The 22498-nt window shown below is 28.7% G+C and overlaps 1 protein-coding gene across 1 annotated transcript; it reads left to right on the top strand.

Annotated features, from left to right (window-relative positions):
• The first annotated feature begins 16034 nt into the window (after positions 1 to 16034).
• Positions 16035 to 17789, top strand: LOC136082623 (piggyBac transposable element-derived protein 4-like). The gene has a single exon (XM_065802038.1). The coding sequence runs from the start codon at positions 16035 to 16037 to the stop codon at positions 17787 to 17789; it is 1755 nt and encodes a 584-aa protein (XP_065658110.1).
• Positions 17790 to 22498: the final 4709 nt, after the last annotated feature.

Genomic DNA, 22498 nt, shown 5'->3' with positions numbered 1-22498 from the left:
TACTATATGTTGAATTTGATTTTATATATATTCAAAATTTGTATTTAAATATCTTCTTCTTTGACTTTTTGTGGCTCTTAGTATTTATTAATATTATATCTTCTTTTTAACTATTTGTATCAATATATATATATATATATATATATATATATATATATATATATATATATATATATATATATATATATATATATATATATATATATGTATATATATATATATATATATATATATATATATATATATATATATATATATATATATATATATATATATATATATATATATATATATAAGCATATATATATTTTAATATACATTTTTTTCTTTTTTCTTTTTTCTCCCAAATTTGTATTTTTAAATATTTTCTTTTTTTGACTATTGGCTACTATATATATATTTTTAATACTATATATTCTTTATTTACCATATGTATTTTCAAATGTTGTATCTTCTTTTTTTTTAGAGTGAGTATATTTGTATTTTTTATTAGAGTGAGTATATTTTATTAGAGTGAGTATATTTGTATTTTTTATTAGAGTTTTTATTATTATTTTTTAGAGTGAGTATAACTGAGTATATTTGTACTTTTAATTGATATATCTTCTTTTTTTCTCTATTTTCATTTTTAAACATTATATCTTCTTTTTAATTATTATTTTTTCTAAACTTTCTACTTGATTTATTAACCATATTTTACTATTATTGTTATGATCTGTAGAGGCTCTATAAAAAAATTAAGTTGGTGTTTTGCCGTCCATATCTTCTTTGAACCTCTGTATGTTTATTACTTATACATTTATAATTATACTTTATTTTATTTGTGGAATGGAATTGTAGTTTATCTAAACAGCAAAATTTAAAAAAGTAGATAAATAAATAAATGCTTTAAATTATTTGAATTTTTTTAAAATTTAACATAAAAATTGAAAACAGTTGAAAAAATGGGTTTTATTATAAACCAATGACGATGATGATGATGATTAACTAAATTAAGATCTATCCCTAAGTATTGAAAGATATAAATAATTCAAAATATTTATAGTAATGTAAAAAAAAGACATAATAATACCATTAAACTTTTTTGTAAATAGTACTATTAAAGTTTTTTATAATTTTTAAAAAAGTATGAAAATTTTAATTTTGAATGATATTGCAGATAATATTGTTTAATAAAGAATATCTAATTAGGAAGATAATTTCTTTGTTGCTCTTTCTTTGATAAACTTTTCCTGAGACATCTCAATAGTGATGCTTCAATAGTAGTCTGTCATCATGTGTTTGTCCCAATGTCCTTGGTAACGATCTTCGATTATCTTAAGATCTTGATGGAATTGCTCTCCTTGTTTTTCACTCACATTTCCAAGATTTTCAGGAAACTGATCAGGATGACTATTTATATAATAAAGTTTTATACTCATTTTACAAAAAAGATTAACCATGCAATTTTCTCCTTGCTATCTATTGTTTTAACAAGTTCTTTATCATATATAAGCAAATATGCTGCCGATCAAAAAATCAGCTTTTTTTTATATAATGACAAACCGGGTAATGCTTTAACTAAATACTGAAAATAAGTATCAGTTTTCAGTGCTTTAACAAATTATTTCAAAAAACCAAGTTAAAGATGGATTCACAATTCGTTTGATGTGAATTTGTATCCAATGTAACTTTCTGGCTTGACTATCACGCATGCATAGATAACATGGAGATTTAACAAACCGTTCTGCTGACCAAATAGAAAGTTTACCATTTTTATATCGTCATAAATATCCTAGTTTTGTTCTGGATATTTAATCAAGCTAATTTTAATTTCATGGTAAGTCTCTTGTAAATAAACAGAATGGCTAATTTTTGTACAGAACAAAAAGTATTACTATCGTTCAAAAAACACATTAGAGACTTCGCTTTGAGCTGTTGATACATAGTCTCCATTCTGTTGATTTACAGAAATATCTAACTGTAATAGGAGACCTGAAATATCATTAAAGAAAACAAATAAATGAGTTTATGAAAAAGTTAACAAATGTTTTTTCTCTTGTTCTAAAATTCTTGTTCAGCTTTATCTTGCTAAAACGCTGAGGCAATATTAAACGTTTGGCATTAGTTTTGTCTTCCGAATCTGGTATAAATTCTTCCGTTTTTGTAGCAGACATACTTTGTTCATCATCTGACGAATATAAACTTTTAAAAATTAAAAATTCAAATCTTTTCAGAATGTCGAATTGGTCTAATAGCAGAAGGAATGTTAAGATAAGCTATTTTTTGCCGCTTTATTTTTCGAATACCAGAGATATTGACAAAAGCAGCTGTCGTCAATATGGTTTGGTGGTTCACTCCACACCACGGGAACTCGAAAGGGTAAACTTTTTCCTTTTCCTTTTGTCCAACTTTGAAGCCTTTTTTTACAAATATGACACACAGTGTGTGGTGCCAACTTTTATTTTGGTCTCCAGGTTTTTATAAAAGTGCCTACAAAAAACCTTATTTTTGAAAATTGGAAATTTTAAAACTGCAAAAAAACTAGAACTTGTTAATAAAAACAAAATTCACATTTGAAGCCATTTAAAAATATAGAATATATAAAAATCAGTTTAAATATCTATTGCAACAGAAAAAAAAGTTTTTCTTGTAGACCTGTCTAATCTGTTATTCGTTAAATATCACCAGCAGACAATAACACGTACCAAATAATTAAGTTTAAATACAACATCCAACATAAAGTTATATAAAACCAACGAAAAATAAAAATCTACTTAATTATATTTAAAGTAAAGTCTTCGCTAGCTTCTTTTAATTTAAACATCCTGTTAAGATACAATTTCAATAAATCATCTACAAAATAGAGCATGTTTCATTACTCAACGCCTTGAAAATATAAAATTAAGTAATTCTTAAGACAGATAAAAAAAAATTATAAAAGATACATATTATTTGTAAATAAACGTATATTTTATAATTATATCCATGGCAACTATGAAACCCATAATACTAGTTAGTAGTTAGGAAGTCAAAAAAAAGCGAACAATTAAACTTAATATATTATTTGAAAAATATAATAAAATGCAAATTTATCAATATCTAATCTTTTTAGTTATGCTTTCTTTTCTCTTGGCTTTTACTTAATGAACTTACTTAATGAAAAAAACATATAACTTAAATTATTTGATTATTTTTAAAATCAGTTATAACAGCAGGCCAGAGAACAACCAAAGAAGGAAATCCAAGAACATCCTGCCAATACTCGAAAATAAAAAATATATAATCCCATATATCATCTTAAATTACAAAAGTATTATTTTTTTTTTAACTGACTTTTTGAAAATAAGGAGTTTAAAAAAGAAATGAAAATAGTCGTTAGATGCGCAGATTTTTCTAATTGAATACGTAAGCACTCAACATAATTAATTTTAATAATAACATAGGTGATAATCGTAAGACATTTTCCAGTGTTTTTAAAAAGTTAATTTTATGTTCAAATTTCAATCATATCATTAGAATTATATTTATTTGCTAGGGCAAATGCGGATCCATGAAACGTGTCATAGTATGTCAAGTAAATAAACTTGATTTGTTTTTCTGTATAAATCACTAAGAAGAAAAAACTTATGTGAGTGTAAATAATGTAAATTTTCCTTCTTTAAGTGTAAATATTGAATTACTGTAAATAGTCAAACTGACATCTTGGATACGCCAAGCTCTTCTCTTCACAAAGTTGAGGCAGTCATTAGCTCAACATCAAAAAAATATACCAATACTAAAAACTGAGTTCTGACAGGATATAGAATTATTGATTGTTCGATTTTGTCTGATGTCATTAGCGTTTTGAGCTGTCCAACTTGTTTCCAAACAACTTTAGCAATCATTGAAAGGAAAAGCAAAAAGCCAGTACTTGCATGTGAACTTTCTATTGTTTGTGTAAATATCAAAATGACTTTTACACTTCTAAGTTAATTAATAAAAAAGGAAACTTTGATATAAACAATCGAACAGTATATACAGTGACTCTTGGATTAGGACATTCCGGAATTGAACGGTTTACAACCCTCATGAACATGCCAAAACCAATGACGCCAAAAAACTATGACAAACTTGTTTTAAAAATTACAGTTATTTAATTAATTTTTGAACCTTTGTCTGACGGTTGCGCCTGAAATCAAATAGAAACGACAAATAAAACTTGATTCTGAAAAATTCAAGTGGTGAATTTTACAATTGGCGAACTAAGAAGTTTCATTCGTAACGCAATAAAACCAGAAAATAAAATACCGAACAACTTTGATACACTTCTCAGTTCAGTGCTGCGAAGAGTTATGACATGTTAATATTTGGTCATGTGATCACACCTATCCAAAAACGGTCCCAAACTCAATTTTGAGGACCAAAAAAACCACCGATGGAGCATTAATCTACAAGGTCTTAGGTATCACCGGATGTAAAAGTTAAAATCTAATCTCTATAGCCAAAGGAGAAAAATACATTTAAAGTTTTATAGCACTTTGCGCTATTGATCGCACTTTGAGCCCCTTTGTAAATCTATTTGTTTATTTTTTTTACTTTTGGGTTATGGAGTTTTTAAAAAATATCAAAAACTCTTTACATGTATGTGTTGGCTTTAACCTGACAAAAGATTAGCTCTTTAACACTTGTGGTTTGTGTACAGGAACCTAAAGTATAGGGTATGGAACTAAAAGCCTTTTTAAAAAGAGACAACGGATGCTTTACGTTTTTATTTTAACCTTATTATCGACTATGGAAGTTTCAAAATTTAATAGAATGAAGCCTTGGTATGTTACTTTCAGGCAAAATAAATAGAAGCAAGATATCTTTTATCTGTGCAAAGATATAGCTCTTAAAGTAGGAATCTCGCCTTTGAAAAAACGGCCAAAATATAGCAGCTTTTTGTGCTTTTTATGCTTTTTAAAGATTCAAAGTTACATCAAATAATTAATTTAGTAACAATATCATGTGGTTAGCTGTTAGACTGTTAGACTTCACATTTGTGTGTACTTTGTCTGCAAAAAGAGCGCTTTTTTTGTCAAAGTTTGTATAAAATATGGGGCAGAAAACACATAGTTAGAGACATTTTTTCTAATTGTTCTGAATTTAAAACACATAAAAACCTCTTTATATTTTAGTTGTTAAACCCACAGGTTTGCTTTGTTGTTTTTGTTTAAAATGATTGACCAAATATTGGAAATACACACAATAATAACAACTTTTTTGAATTTAAATAAGAAATATATCTTCACTGAAATGGATTTTAACAAGATAACAAACAAAAGAAAATCCCATTTAACCTTAATCTCCTATTGAAAAAACACATACATACAGAAATGAAATCAATCAATCAAACTTATTAACAGGCTATATAATAAAAATTTTTTTTCGATATTGTAAAAATTACTTTAGAATTGTAAATTCAAAATTAATTGTTAATTTATAAAATAATTTCAAAATTAATGTTAGAATCAAGTTTTTTTTTATATAAACCAAATATGTATAACCTTGTTGTGCTTTGTTTCTTGTATTGAAGTATCTCCTAAAATCTTTTATTGCTTTGATCAAGTTTTTCTACTATTTAAAAATGTGAAAGCAAATGTTTCTTTTTTTCCGGGAAAAGCCACAACATCAAAGTAATTACACTTAAGCAGTTAACAGTCTAAACAACTAAAAAGATTTTTTACCAAAACAAGCTTGTACTGAAGTTATTTTTCAAAGATCAGTTGCTTAACCACTGAAATGCCATATAAAAGAAAAACTCATCAAGATTGTCGGCAATCTGTTTGCTTCTTTTGTTTTTCAAAGTACGACAGACATATTTCTGTTTTCATCAAGGAAAGAATACTAGGTATTTTTTATGGAAATTCCATTGATTTTAAGGATGATCGAGTTGCATTGGGCATATGCAATTCCTGCAGAGCAGTGGAACAAAAGCATGGCAAAGGAGATAGAAATTTGCCTCTTCCCAAGCTACATGACTTTAACAAAGTGATCATTAGTCCACAGATAAGAGGATTTGATTCTTACAATTGTTTAATTTGCCGGGTTGGCCAACTAAAAGGACGTTCAAGAAAGCTCACTTTTTCAACCGATCAAGATTTGAAAGAACCATCAAGTAGCTTTGATATACTATGCTCAAACTGTCTCAGTATAGTCAAAAGAAGAATAACACATGATTGTTCACAAGCCACCAAGTTTAAAAACTTAAAGAAAATGATAGCAACTGATTCCAGAACTGCTTAAAAAATTGCGTACTCTGTAATAACTCAAAAGGTATCCTCTCCACAGGGCACAATTAGGTTGAGCAGAGAAAGTGGTAAAGCTTTAACTATTACTCCAGGTCCCTCCAGAGCTCAGTACGTATCAAAAACTTCTCTAACTACTTTGGACATGGTTCAAGTTCAAATCAGTACTGGTCTTTCAAAGAAAAAGATGCAAGAACTGGCTGTAACATCAAACAAGACCGCAAATTCAAAAATTATTGAAACAAAATTTAGGGAAAATTTTAGAATGGCTGGTTAAAAGGTTGAAAGTTTATTCAAAGTTTCCAAAATCTCACAAGGCCATCAACAAAAACTGATTATTTGGCGAAGGTTGTTCACTGCAAGAGTTTAGGGGATTTTTCACTTCACCGCCTCTCATCAAACTAGGTATTGATGGTGGAGGATCTTTCCTCAAATTCAGCTTGAGTGTCATCTCCAATGGTGGATGTCAAAATGTCAAAACAAGTTCAGCCTCAAATGACAAAAGCTTACTGACTGTAGAACATGAAAAAGAAACAAATGCCAAGCGTCAGCTACTTGTTGCTATTGCTGAAAATTTTTCAGAAACATAAAAATGTGAAAAAGATTTTAAGTTAATTTGGGAAAATTGATATGCCTTTCTTTATTGCATATGACATAAAGTTAGCCAATATCATCTGTGGCATTCAGTCTCACTCAAGCAAACATCCTTCCTGTTGGTGTGATGTTAAATCTAGTGACCTCAAAGAACAGGGAATTCCAAGCAACTTTAAATCCAATAGGATGCAATACAAAGCATTCATTGAGAAAGAGAATGGAAAAATATGGGCAAAGGATTTTCATAATGTTATTCATAACCTATTGTTTAACCAAGAAGATGTCAAACAAGTTATTGAGTTTATTCCTCCGATGGAATTTTATTTTCTCCTTGGAATTGTAAATCATCTTTACATATCAATGCTAAAGATATGGCCTAAAGGCGAAGATTGGCCATTATTTTTCAAATTGAAATTACAACCTTATCATGGTGGAGAGTTGGTTGGGAATGATTGTCATAAGCTTTTGAAGAATATGGATGTTTTACAAAGAATTATTGAAAGGGAAAAGGCAGACCATATGTTTGATTTTGTGAAAACATTCCAACATTTTAAGAGTGTTGTTAGCTCCTGTTTTGGAAGGACATTAAATACTGCATATGCTTAACATATCAAAGACTTTAAGAACTCATATCTTCAACTCCCAGTTTCAGAGCAACCAACAGAAGCCTTGCATTCAATTTCCAGTGCTCAATGGGCTAGGTACAAAAAGAACCGTGGTTATGGAGGCCAGTTACTGAAATGTGTAATTGACTATAACAGCAAGCATCCTTGAATTCAATTTTTAAAATAATTTTTTTTTAAACAGTTAAACAGTGATTTCTAGAATTTCATTCTAGAAATACTTGTAACTATGTTGATAAGAAATATTCTTGTCTGAAATTTTTGTTTACTATATAAATTTATTTAGTTTCATAAAATATCATAAGTTTACAAAAAAATAATCAGAAGTATATATCTTATTTTGCAAGTGCTAAATAAAAAAATCTCAACAGCAATTTGAAGAAAAAGTAATAAACACCATAACACTACCATAAAGTAATTTTTTTAATAGGAAATCAATCATCAGCCAAAGGTCTCCAGATCTTACTTGACTTATGCTCCAGTTATGCTGCGAAACATGATATAGTTTATAACAATATTAAGTTTCAAACAATGTTTTTTAAAATTTATAACCCCCTTACAAATAGCCCTTGTTTCACATTATCTGGCATGGTTCTCACATACACTAGTCAATATAAATACCTGGGTCGTTTGATCTCAAACGATATGCAGGATCACAAAGATATTTTAAAACACGTTTGCTCTGTGGATGCTAAAGCTAATCTCATCTATAAGCTCTACACAAATACAAATAAAGATCATGTTATTTAATGCCTTTTGCAGCCCAATCTATTGGTGTCAGTTGTGGTGTCTTTGGAAAAACGACTCATTCCATCGTCTATGGGTTGCATATAATAATGCACTTCGCTTGATATTAAACAAGCCTCCATGGAACAGTGCTAGTGAATTATTTGTTAAACATGGTGATCATTCACTTAATGTTGTTATTCGCAAGTAACAATACTCCTCACTGTTACTGCTGCAGAATAGTGAGAACCTCGTCATAAAAGCTTTTGTTAACTCAGACAGGTTCTTGCAGTCTCCTTTGATGTTTAAATGAAGAGCTGAGTTATATTTATTACAGTTTAATTTCTTATCATTATTTATTATTATTATTCTTTTTTATCATTATTTCTCCTTGGGTTTTATTAATATTCAAGTGCGTTAGTCTTTGTTTTATTCTAATCCACTTTGTTTTACCCATTGTATATTTATTATATTAAGCCTTGAGCCTGTTAATAAATTTGATTGATTGATTGATTTCATTTCTGTATGTATGTGTTTTTTCAATGGGAGATTAAGGTTAAATGGGATTTTCTTTTGTTTGTTATCTTGTTAAAATCCATTTCAGTGAAGATATATTTCTTATTTAAATTCAAAAAAGTTGTTATTATTGTGTGTATTTCCAATATTTGGTCAATCATTTTAAACTTTGACAAAAAAAGCGCTCTTTTTGCAGACAAAGTACACACAAATGTGAAGTCTAACAGTCTAACAGCTAACCACATGATATTGTTACTAAATTAATTATTTGATGTAACTTTGAATCTTTAAAAAGCATAAAAAGCACAAAAAGCTGCTATATTTTGGCCGTTTTTTCAAAGGCGAGATTCCTACTTTAAGAGCTATATCTTTGCACAGATAAAAGATATCTTGCTTCTATTTATTTTGCCTGAAAGTAACATACCAAGGCTTCATTCTATTAAATTTTGAAACTTCCATAGTCGATAATAAGGTTAAAATAAAAACGTAAAGCATCCGTTGTCTCTTTTTAAAAAGGCTTTTAGTTCCATACCCTATACTTTAGGTTCCTGTACACAAACCACAAGTGTTAAAGAGCTAATCTTTTGTCAGGTTAAAGCCAACACATACATGTAAAGAGTTTTTGATATTTTTTAAAAACTCCATAACCCAAAAGTAAAAAAAATAAACAAATAGATTTACAAAGGGGCTCAAAGTGCGATCAATAGCGCAAAGTGCTATAAAACTTTAAATGTATTTTTCTCCTTTGGCTATAGAGATTAGATTTTAACTTTTACATCCGGTGATACCTAAGACCTTGTAGATTAATGCTCCATCGGTGGTTTTTTTGGTCCTCAAAATTGAGTTTGGGACCGTTTTTGGATAGGTGTGTGATTGATGTTACTAATTATTCAAGTGGTTCGAGTTTATGATTTTTATACAGCTTGCAGAATTTTTAGTTTATTCAGTTGGTTTGTGAGTTGGATTCGTCAATTGAATGTTGTATTGGTGCCTCATCATTTAAACAGTAAAAAGTCCAGATTATTACGATATTTGATTTGTGTATGCATGAAACGACTGCTAAATTAAATTCAGCAACCTCAAAATCCAATAAAAAGATTTATTGGAGGCCATGGTTGTGGCTTCAATACTTGAAGTTTGATGCAAAAGCTATTTTTGGCCGCCATCTTGAATAAAATGTACATTTCTAACCTATATCGTCATGCTAGCTGCAAATTTTCCAGAATCAAATTCTGCGTCAAATTTCGTTTCAGCAAACACTCGTTAGCTTGAACTTTTTGAAAAAAATTTATGATTTGCCATGCCCTACTGTTATTTAAAAAAAATTAAAAAAAAGGAAAACTAAATTAAACAAGTATAGACAAAGTTAAGTCAAAATACAAATGTATACTCTCAAGTTGTAAAAAATCTATGTTCAAAAGCATGCCTGTAAAGAGATGTAAAAAGCCTGTAAAGAGATAAAACACAAATGATAAAATTCAATTTAAATCAAATAAAAACTAAAACAATTCCAATAGCAAATAGGTAATGGAAATTTTGTTAATACAAACAAAAACACGGTGTTGAATCTTATGTTGTTTCTTATCTAACAATTTTATTATTTTATTTTATTTAAAAGAGCAAAAAAATCCAAAATGTCTTTTTTATATTATTATAAATATCATTATAAAAAAAAGAGAAAATGCAATTTGTCGCATAAAAATTATAGGATTCTAAGTGCTGTTTTTTCCGATTTTGAAAAAACTCGAATTCAAAGTTTTGTCTACTTTTTCCAATAAAAACTATAAGGGAATTCCTAAAAATATTTTGCCATTTTGATTGTTATTTCTAATTATATTTTTTAATAGAACTAAAACTCTTTCTATTGAAAAATTTCAGTTTCTGTTGAAACTTTTAGCAACTATAATAAGGTTTTTTTGTTGGATTCAAAAAGTTCTGTAAAAAATATTTGCGGGATACAGATCAAATTTTAAAAGATAAAAAAAGCAAAAGACGAATCTAGGACGTTAACATAGCTGTTCTCAAGAGGAGAATCAAATACGATTTTAGATTCTAACCTTTTTCCATATTCTTTTTAATATTGTTAACTTGTACCTATTCCTTATTTAGACTTATTGTATGTAAATGTGATTTTTAAATTAAACTTTCTTATAACAAAAACAACAGCAATAACTTTAAAAAGTTATTGCTGTTATTTTTGAGTAATTTAGAGTTTTTAGAGTTTACATTGGTTTCGGAACAAAGTTAGTTTTATACATAGTTTTAAATGTTATGGGGTTAATAAAAATTCATAAAGTTGTTAGTGTTTAAAATGAGATCCTATAATAACGTTTTCAGAGTATTTAAGTTATTCGATTTTTCCAGTTGAGTATTTTTGGATATAAATTTGTTATATAGACAAGGACCACGGTACGAAATAGAAAAGCGCGAGAGATTAGTTTTTTTAAAAGGTACGTTGAAGTTTCCCGTTTTAATTATTTATAAGATCAAGAATTGCGTATTCGGTTGAATGTTGCTTTTGGAAGCCAAACTGTTTTTCATTTAGGATTTTTTTATTTGTTAGATATTTATACAGTTTATTGTATATTACTCTCTCCAAAAGTTTTGAAAATACAGTAAGAACTGAAAAGGTCTGTAGTTATTTAGTGTAAATGAATCTTCGGTTTTTAATATTGGTATTACCTTAGCCATTTTTAATTTATTCGGTACAGTTCCTGTAATAATTGAAGATTTAAATATTTCATATATTGGTTGTTTTATTACCGGAAACACATTTACAACTATATAGCTACAAATGTCGTCTATCCCAGGAGCCTTATTCGTCGTAAGCAAGTTGTTTGCAATTTCTAGTTCTTCATGGTTTAGTCCAGAGAAAATACTTGAGCAGAAATATTGGTTTGTGATATAGGTTTCAAAGGAAATATCAGGGCACTGAATATTGCATGTTTACAAAAAAATATTGAAGTTTTCAACGATAGAAATTTTGTCGATATATTTAGTTGCTTTAACGATATTTTTATCGGGTAAATTAATTGATTTTGTATGGTTTTTACCAATTATTTCTTTCAATATGATGCAGGTTTTTTTAATATCACTTTTGCTTTTTTGAATAATATATATTTTTTGAATTCTTTCTAATTTTTGCAAATAGATTTTTGTTTTCCTTGCACGTAGTTAAGTTAGTTTCGTTTCTGTTTTTTAAATACTTGATATCGAGTTTTTGCTTTGTTTTTGATGATTTTCTAATCCCGTTAGTTATCCATGGGCAGTTTAAATATTTTAGTTTTATTCCTTTCTCTTCATCAGTGAAATATTTATTGTAGTGATCTAAAAAAATAATTATAAATAAATTGTATGCGGAGTTTGTGTGTCCAAGGTTACATTTTTGACTGTTAATATTTAAATTCCTATAAAGAAAATATTTTTTCCCTTGTCATTTATTTTGAGAAAGATTTCATCTAAAAAATTTGAAAATTTAATTATATCACCTTTTGGAGGTCTATAGCAAGTGGAAATTATAATATTTTTTGATTTATTACCCGTTATCTCAATAGTAAAGACTTTACTATCAGTGTCAGAGATGGAGAGATCTTGTCTTACTTTAAACGTTTGATTATTCGGATATATCCAAATATATCCGAACGTATATATATGCGATCCTTTCTCCCCTTTTATTTGTTTTTCTTTCAAAAGATATTAGTTTATAATTTGGAGTTTGAAAATTTGAGTTCGTTTGAAATGATTTATCAGAACACCACGTTTCGATTATGCAAATTATACTAAATGAGTAATTGCAATCTATTAGAAAGTGTTTTAGTTTATCAAAATTTTTATTTATACTAGATCTATGTGTATTAGGGCAGGTCGATTTTGGAATCAGGGGTTTGGTAATAAAGAGATTTGATTAATAGGTGATAAAAATGTGCTTGGTAAAATTTTTTTTGTTTTAATGAAGTTTAAGTTGAGCTAAAATGATTTTAAATATTGGTATATTTAATTAAAAATTTTTTTGCAACGCCATCTTTATCACTTACATTTTTATACAAATTACGCAACTTAACGCAAAATAAACAAATGTTATAATTGTGTGGGAAAAAGAAAGTTTTGTGGACGAAAAATAATGTCTTCAAACAAGCGTAAAACACGAAATTGCACAAAAAGCAAGTTTGGTGGAAGTCCTAACCCTCTTGCAAATACAGAACCACCCACAAACAGACAGATTATTCAAGATTTTTATTTTCTTAACAATACTTATCCAAGTTATTGGTTTAGCGTAATTGTATAACTGATACCCGAAAAAGTAATCATGATTTGGAAAAAAGTTAACACTCGGCTACCATTAATGTCCACATATTGTGTCGAAAAAAAAGTTGGAGTACTTCTAAACATATCCAGGTAAATTAACCGAAGAAAATGCAAAGTAATAACAGAAAAAAACACTTCTAAAAAATTGGATAGGCTTTTTGATATCAGTTCCTGCACATGTGACCTTAAAGTTGTACTTTGTAATGATAAAAATATCAAATGTAGTCAAGATAATTGTCCTAATACTCATATTTTATGCACATGTAGTCCAGATAAAAAAGTACTATGTTATTTTTTAATAATAGATAAATAAAATAAAAGTTTTTTTTAAATAAAATGAACACAAGTATTTTACTAGAGTGATAAAGTTTAATACTATGAAATTCATATGCAATTTCTCAATATTATCAAATAGTATTTAGGTTCCTGTAGAAGAAAGGTTATATTTAAAAAACCAGAGAGATAAGTCAGGTCCTAAAGGATCATTTCAACTTGGCTCAGTTGATTGAGAAAGGTCTAGAAAAGGATCTTTAAAGAAACATAAAACTGAACATAAAAATATGGAACAATCATTACAACAAGAAACATTTAATTTACTTCCAGAAATAGTATTATTAGAATCTGATTCAGAATCTGTTATTTCTAGCTCAAGTGAGGTAATTAACTAATAAATCGAAATATAGTTCATTGTTACATTTTTTAAATTTACTTTCTTTTTTTTAACATATCACTTTTATATATAAAATTTTTTTGTTAATTAACTTTATAACTTTTCTTTTAGATATGGGAGCCTGCAAGAAGTCCATCAGGAATTTACAATCTTTGGAAGTTTCCAAAGTTTGCTATTGAGTTGATCAGAAACGATATAGGAAGTTCGATTGGAGCTGCATTAGGGAATGCTCTTTTGCTCGATCTATCAGGACTGTTTAATGATCCAGCAATTATATCAAGTTTAGTTTCAGACTTAAAATCCTTTGAAAATAACAGAGAGTTTGTTTGCCTTGGTGTTGATGGTAAAATTGATAATGAAACTTTAGTTATAAGAGAAATAAAAAGAGAAGATGGTGAGGTTGTGTTAAAGAGATCAACAGAGAAAGAACATCACATGACTGTGACTAAAGAACTTCTCCCTAACCTTTACAGTGGGGAGTATCTTACTCACAAAGTTTTACCCCTTGTTGGAGCAACAGGAAAAAAGCAAGCTCAGTGCCTATACGAAGTTCTTGAAGAGTATGATTTTTTAAACACTCTAAAAGCAGTTTTGGCAGACAATACTTCCACAAACACAGGTCATAAAGCAGGAATGGTTGTGGAGTTAGAGAAAAAACTAGGACGAAAACTTCAGACTATAGGCTGCAATCTTCATCAGAATGAGCTTCCCTTTAGATCTTTGTTTAAAAAAATTGATGGAGTAACTAATTCACCAAACTATTTTGCTGGACCTTTAGGTAAAATGGCAAATATCAATAATGAGCTTAATTTAGTTGTTAATTTTGGTGTTATTAAGTCTCCAATTATTGTTTTAGAAAAAGAAATTTTAGATGATTTAAGTAGTGACCAGAGGCTTTTATATGAATATTGCATTGCAATTGCCACTGGAAATATGAGTGTTAAATATTCAAGTTGGAAAATTGGTCCCCTTAATCATTCTCGTTGGTTAACATTGGCAATACGGTTGATGTCTTTATATGTCCGAGTACTAGTTCCTGATTCTAAATTAATTATTTTGGTAACCTATATTGTCCAAGTCTATGTTCCTACATGGTTCCTCCATAAAAAGAGCAATAAGTTATACGAAGCTCCATCAGTTATATATTTTATGATTTACCAAATCAAGCTCCAAGGAAAAGAGGTGCAAGATATTTGCTTAGCAAACTTAAGGTTTAATACTTTTTGCCTACTTCCTGAGAATACTTTGTACTCAATGTTAAAGTCAGAGGAAATATATATAAGATCAATAGCAATGCAGAGATTACTTGATATTAGAAATCGTAAAAAAGATGGCCAAGTTATAAACAGAATTAATAAAATTCCAGAAATTAACATTGATGCTCATATATGGTATGAGCTCATAAACATTTTTGATGAAGACATAGATGAACCAGCAACAACTCAAGATATTACTGATGAAGAGATAGTAGAAAAGTTATTATCTGGAGAAAAAATTGACCTCCCAGGTCTTCCTTCACATTCACAGAGTGTTGAGAGATCTGTACAACTTGTTTCCATGGCTTCTCGTACTGTTTTTGGAAAGGAAGCACGTCATAAGCATATTTTAGCAAAAATTCTAAGCAAAAAGCATAGAAAGAGTTTTATGTCTAAACGTTATTACGGTGAGACATATGATGATATTTTTTGTTTTTTTATTTAAAAACTAATTTATTGCTACTTGTACATGTAAAATTAAACTTTAATAAAAATGTATAATAAATTTTGAGTTAGTCATTACCTCGCGTGGTTCTTAATAAATAAAAAGATCTGAATGCAATTTTTTTTATGGAATCTTTTATATAATTTAAAATTTTGACAGTTATTTCAAAGGTTTTTAATAATCGTTATTACTATTACTAGAAGCCCCAGGTTTTTTATATACCTAGAAACCCCAAAGTGGATCAATTGATCCAACTTAATATTTATATGCATTTAGACTTATTTTCTTGTTAAAGTGTATGAAACTAACAGTTAAAACTGTTAATTTTGATGTAAATTATATAAAATATATAAATTTCTTTCACCGTACATATATATACATAAGATTTATGCCCAAATTACGGCGCATTTTACTCTAAGTAGAATTTTTGTAGCATGGTTTGCCTAAATCTGGATTACCAGCATATTTATACAGATAATTTAAACTGAACAAAAAAAATGAAAATGTTAGTGAATAAAAGAAGATATTGTTTCCACATATTTGGTATAAATATGCTGCCACCACAAGTACAGTAGTATTACTGATTTATTGTATGAAACTCACTACTATACTGACTTGTGGTAAAGTATAATAATAGATATTTGTATTATAATGAAACGCTCAAGCTCAGCAAACGCTGAAGATGCTTCATCATCAAAAACTTCTGTTGCAGCACATCCTCTTTCAATTGACCAATCAGTTACACATCAACGCCCAAAACGTGTGTCGGCGCAACAGTGTTTGTTCATATTACAAGATCTCTCGGAAATTGACAGTGGTGATGAATCAGATTCAACAAAAAAAAGTGACGAAGCAGATGTTGTTGAAGATAATCTTTCTGATGACGATGAAAGTAGTACTTTTATTAACAGTTCAGAAAGTAGTAGCGATGAAAACAAAGATGAAAATTCATGCGGTGGGAGTAATGATTTAACTGTTAAAACTCGTAGAGATGATGTAAAATGGACTGTTGTGTCAAAAGTTGAGGTAACTGGAAGTTTTCAAACTCTGAATGTGTTTACTGCCAAAAGCGGAACAACTTCTTATTGTCGTAATGTTTTGACTCCTATTGATGCATTTAGACTAATTATGGATGAAGGGTTTACACGCTTTATCAAAAAATGTACTGTTTTATCTGCCAATTTATCAAATGAAGGATGGAATATAAGCGACATTGAACTTGATGCTTTTATAGGCTTAATATATCTTCGCGGATGCATGAACGCAAGAAATTTTCCGGTTAAATTCCTATGGTCTGAAAAATATGGCAACAAAGCTTTTATAGAAACTATGCCGCGTTCTCGATTTGAAGACATCATGAAAAACATTAGATTTGATATACGTTCAAAACGTAGAGAGCTTATCCAAAGTGATAAATTTTCTCTTATGTCATGGGTGCTGACAAGATTTGTAGAAAACAGTCAAAAATGTTATATACCTGAGGAATCTTTAACAATTGATGAACAGTTGTTCCCAACTAAAGCTCGGTGTCGCTTTACACAGTATATGCCTAATAAACCGGACAAGTTTGGAATCAAATTCTGGATTTTAGCTGATCTAAAGACTAAATATTGTCTCAGTATTAAACCGTATCTAGGTAAAGATGAAAGCCGTGTAGAAAATTTGGGTACTCATGTGGTCATGTCACTAATGGAACCTTATTTAGGCCACGGGTATAATGTTACTACAGATAACTTTTTTACAAGTGTTGATCTTGCAACAAAACTTTTGCAAAAGAAAACGTCAATTGTTGGAACAGTTAAACATAGTAGAAAAGAAATTCCAGCATTTGATCCACTTCCACTTTACGATTCGAGTTTCTACATAAATGGACCGTTGAACTTGATTGTCTATCAAGCAAAGAAGAAGAAAACTGTAATTTTATTATCAACACTTCATAGAGGGGCGACTAAGCAAAGTGATGGGAAGAAGAAACCTGAGGGAATACTTTATTACAATGCAAATAAATGTGGAGTTGATATGTTAGATTCAATGTGTCGACAAATGTCAACAAAATCTGGGTGCCGACGTTGGCCACTAGCTGTTTTCTTCAATATTTTGGATTTGACTGGTGTAAATGCGTGGATCATTTTTAAAAAAGTTACACAACAAAAAATTTCAAGACGAAAGTTTCTTTACACTTTATCTGAACAGTTAAGAGAAGCTAATATTACTCACCGAAAATCCCTAGTTGCTGCCAACAGTAATACCACAACAGCTACCAACAGTAGTACACAATTATCAACTCGTTTGAGATGTCAGATAAAAACAAACTGCAAACGTAATCTGACATCAATAGTATGTGAAAGTTGTAAGAAACCTGTTTGTGGAAAGTGCATGTCAAATATATGCAAATATTGCAAATAACATTATTTATTTGACTAAAATTGTTATGTATATGCACGTTTTCTATAAGGTGGATCAATTGATCCAGCTTAGGGTTATTAGGTATAAATATTTATAGCCGCATCTCTGAATGTGTTTTTGATGTAGTTTTTTCGCTTTTTAGTAAATAATATCAAAATAATAAAAGTCATAAAATATCATTTTGTCAACATTAAAACTTTAGCTTCAGCAAAGTGTCAAAGTCGTGTTTGGATCAATTGATCCACCTTGGGGCTTCTAGTGTTAAAATTTAACTTATTGGATAAATTTAACTTATCTGAAATAATTAAGATAGTTTTCTATTTTACAAATATTCTATTATATAACCCAGGCGTCGGCAACCTATTTAAGGTTGAGAGGTTTTTCATTAAATAGTTAAAATAAATATTCATTAAATAATTTTAAAAAAAGAGCCGCATGATTACAGTTTTAGACCCCTGATATAACCATTAAACAAATTTTCAACATTTTAAATTTGCGTTTTTTTTATAAAATCCGGACCAGAATTTACAAAAGAATTTTGTTAAAGTATGAATATCTAACTTAGAAAAAAAAAATATTTTTTTGACTTAGAGTACTTTATTTTGTTTTTCTTTATTTCTAAGTAACTGTCAGTCCTTTTGCTTTTTATTTATTTTATTTTATATATAAATTGTTGGGTCCTGAATTTATAATACAATGCCGCAGTAAATGTTGCGCGGAAAGCCTTAGGACCCAACTTCAAAGCTAAAATCGCTAATGAAGAAACTATTTTAATTTCATAAAATTTTGCAGGATGTGTTTTTGGACTGTTTAGAAATTATCTCCATAATGCCAAACACTGAAATCGAAAAAAAGTTGTAATTTGACCTGCCCTAATGTGTATTGCAGTAGAGATATTTTTTAAAGTTTCAAGTTCAATTTTAAAAGTTTCTGTTTCAAAATATTTCGAATTAAAACTATTTCTCTGAAAAATTTGCGCATGAGAGTCGTAAAAATCATTTAGTAAAATATCATTAGCAGTTTTGAAGACGTTGAAAACGCAGCGTTTCAAAATCTTTCGTTTTGTTTTTGTCTTCGTTAGTTATTGTGTAAAGTGCGATAAATTAAAACATGCTAGTATAATAAAAAATGTACAGAATTATTTCACAAATTTCGATTAAGTATTTTGTTAAAACTAAAATTATTTACGAAAATCTCTGACGAATACTTTATCATATTTTCAAATAGCAAATTTAACTTCCTTTCGAAATCTTTTAACATCTTTCCATAGCTTTTTTCTGATTGCCAACTGCGTTCATTTCTACCTACGTTAATGAAGACTTCTGGTTCCTATAAGTTTTTTTGATAGCGTTAAGAGTTCATTTTTATTTTGAAAGTTTAGTAGTCTAATAGTTATAGTTCTTAGAGATTTATCTTCATTTATTTTTCCAATGTGGTGAGCTCTTTCAATTATTAATTCTTCAGAGATTCCCAGTTTGTTTCTAATTAAATCTTTAACTTTCTTTGCACAGTCATTCCAAGATTCCATGAGCAGCTCAATGAAGCCATCAGTCCTTAGGTTATTATGGCGTGAACGATTTTCAAGGTCAATATTTTTTTTTTAAATTGTTAATTTCGCCGGCCATCAGACTGTTTGTTTCCGATATTTTTTTTAAGAAAGTTTCTTCCTGAAAGTCAATACTTTCCTTTATATCGTTGATATCTTTTTTGATTATTATAACCTTCGATTTGCTTTTATTGAACTCATTTTCAAGTTTGCCAAGCCGAGCTGTTATTATTTTTAGATTTACACTTATGATATCGCTAAATATCTTTTCCTGCTTTTTAAAAGGTTGATAGTTTCACTAAGAATATCTTTTTTTTTTTTCTTTGATAAACACGTCTTGCTCTTGCAATGCCGCAGAATATATAAAAAAGAAAAAAAAATGCAAATGAGTATATCAATAAAAATAAAAACTAAAGAATGCGGAGACTCAAAGAAGACCATTAGGTCTTGTCACGGAGAACCGCAAAAAATTGACAAAACATTTAGAAAATGACAAAATACCAGAAAAATACTATTTTCATAAAAACATAAGATGAGAATTCGATAAACTATTATATGTTATATAATATATGTATAAAGTTTATAAAGTTCATTTGACATAAAAGTGTTAAAAAAATAAAAATGTGTCTTTTTTTGAATAAAAGGGGAATTTCCGTTTCAAGGAAAAATCAAAGTTTTTCAAAACTATTCTGTTCCAAAGAAAAGCACCTTGAAATGAAATATTCGACTTTCTAAAATAAGTTTGAAAAAATGATTGTTGAATTAAAATATAATTTCTTAAGTTGCATTTACTTTTATATGTTAAGGTAAATATATAAGTTACTTAGTTTTACTTTGGTACATAAAACAAAGTAGGTTAAAAATATTATATATATGTTATTATGTTAAAAATATTTAGCTGAGAAGTATTAATAATTTTCATTTCAAATAAGAGAGGCTTGGCATGAGAAAACCAATCTTTAAAATTGATTCGACAAGCAACATGCTTCTGCTGACGATAAAGTGGTTACTATTTAAATTTATTGATATTATCCAAGAAGTGTTTGCATAATTTATATCGCAATGGATAAAAGAGAATAATAATTGTGTTAAAATATGTTTAGTTAAAGTTTTTCTTGCTTTTTGCATTTTTCCTACACTTTCATAAAGTTTGTTGCACAAAAACTCTATGTGATATTTCCAGCTAAGGTTTTCATCAACATAGATATCTAAAAAGTTAGTAAATATTTATCTTTTTATTTGCATTTTGTCTATAAAAAGATGAGCACTTCATTAGGCAGTAATTTCTTTTTAGAAGTGTGATGAAAAAGTCCATTTGATTTTATCAACTATTAGCGAAAACTTATTTATTTTAAACCAGTCCCAATAAATTAACTCAGTGTTCATATTTTGAAACAATGTTGTTATAGGCTGCTGTTGTTGTGCTTTATGTATAATAAATTAAGTAGTTTTTTTTAATTCATTTTAGGTGCCCCAAGAAGTCCATATGGCCTTCTCACAGAGCACGACGGAAAAGCATTTGAAAGGAAATTGATGTCTCCTTCCTTACCGATGTTATAAAACTTGCCCAGAGGTGGCGTTGAACCAGAGGTGGCGTTGAACCACGGTTTTTAGCTTCTGAGGCAAGCGCGCTAACCATTGCGCTACGGCTGCTAATTTTATGTTATTATTTTAATTGGTTTATCACATTAACCTTACCACAACGATGGCAATCATAATTTTTTGGTTTTAACATTTAAACTACTTATGGTTTTTCTTGCTATAACCAGATTGCAATTTTTTTTAATGTAATTTATCCATTTATTAATCCAGATTTTTACATAAACACATGAAAAATTTCTGGTGTTTCTTTCTTGCAAGTGCGAAATTTAGGATTGAAAGTGTATTACCTACTCTTCCCATGTATCTAGTTTCCTACGGGACTTAAGCGTTCAAATCAAACAAACTAATTTTAGACTAAAAGAATTGGAATACGTTGTTTAGATAAAAAACGAATGTTTTCACTAAACCATATAAAGTAAAATATATATGTAAAACGAATATTTTCAATAAACCACGTTAATTAAACTTAATTATATATACCGTAAACCATAATACTTTGAACGTTTTTGAGATATTTTTACTTGCTTTTTCTTCACTATTGACAATATTTGGAATATATTTTAAATTCAAGTTTAACAAAATCAATATAATTCAAATTCAAAAAAATATTTAAATAAAAGGATCTTTCATAATATTGATTAAACGTCATTCAAAGTTACCCCACAAATGGGGTAATTTTGAATGCGTTTTTTGTAAAAGGAAAACCTATTCAAAGACGCATTGTTTTCTTTTAAAATTCAAAAAAAACAACAGTCTAGTTTTACAGGAATTTATCTTTGCTAAAATAAAATAATATTATTTCATAACAAACACCCATTTAGTTTTTTTTTTGTTTCAATGGGTATGTTTTAAGTAGACTAGCATAAAAAAAGTCTCATTTACATCAGTTTCACTTGCAGACTATGCAAGTGGAAGATCTTTACATTTTGCCGAAAAATCCTCAAAAGAAATACTTTTAACAAGGTCAAAATAATTTTTTTTTCTCCTGTCTGTCTTTCTTTATTTTAGTGTCTGCTCTTTACTTAACATTAACGTGAATTGTTAAATTACATTAATTACTGCTCAACAATTACAACTGCCATCTGGTGATTGAAGATGATACTTGTATCTAATGAGTAAATCCTATATTTCTTTCAAAACCAGTAAACTACTAAGTTGCTGATTACTTTTTGATTTGACAAATAAAATGTATAAGTAAATAAAGAACAAAGGAGATTTATTTTTTGTAATTGTCTGTGCTTATTTAAACAAGAGGTTTTTGATTGATCAAATAGTTTCCTCCAATGTTTTTCAAGAGGTCCATAAAATACAACATCAAGAGATTGCAATATATGGGTAGATTTACCAGTTATAAGATACTACTTTCTTTCTTAAATTCAAGTACCTTTTCACTGTAAAGATTGCTTCGATTATAACGAATAGGAACGTTCCTACAATTTGACAAAAAACAATAACAAACCAGTCAAAAAAGTAAATAGAATCAAACCGCTCTGAATTTGATTGTATCGTACATTAAGTGGTTCGCTTTTAGTTTTTGTTGTTCGTAAATAGTCAGCTTTAT

The sequence above is a fragment of the Hydra vulgaris genome, chromosome 07, assembly GCF_038396675.1.
Source record: "Hydra vulgaris chromosome 07, alternate assembly HydraT2T_AEP".
Classification (NCBI taxonomy): Eukaryota; Metazoa; Cnidaria; class Hydrozoa; order Anthoathecata; family Hydridae; genus Hydra; species Hydra vulgaris.
This window is presented reverse-complemented; position numbering and strand designations above follow the sequence as displayed.

Bases quoted from the DNA above. Each gene is read 5' to 3' on its own strand.
- LOC136082623 (XM_065802038.1), top strand. From the start codon at position 16,035: ATGAAACGCTCAAGCTCAGCAAACGCTGAAGATGCTTCATCATCAAAA.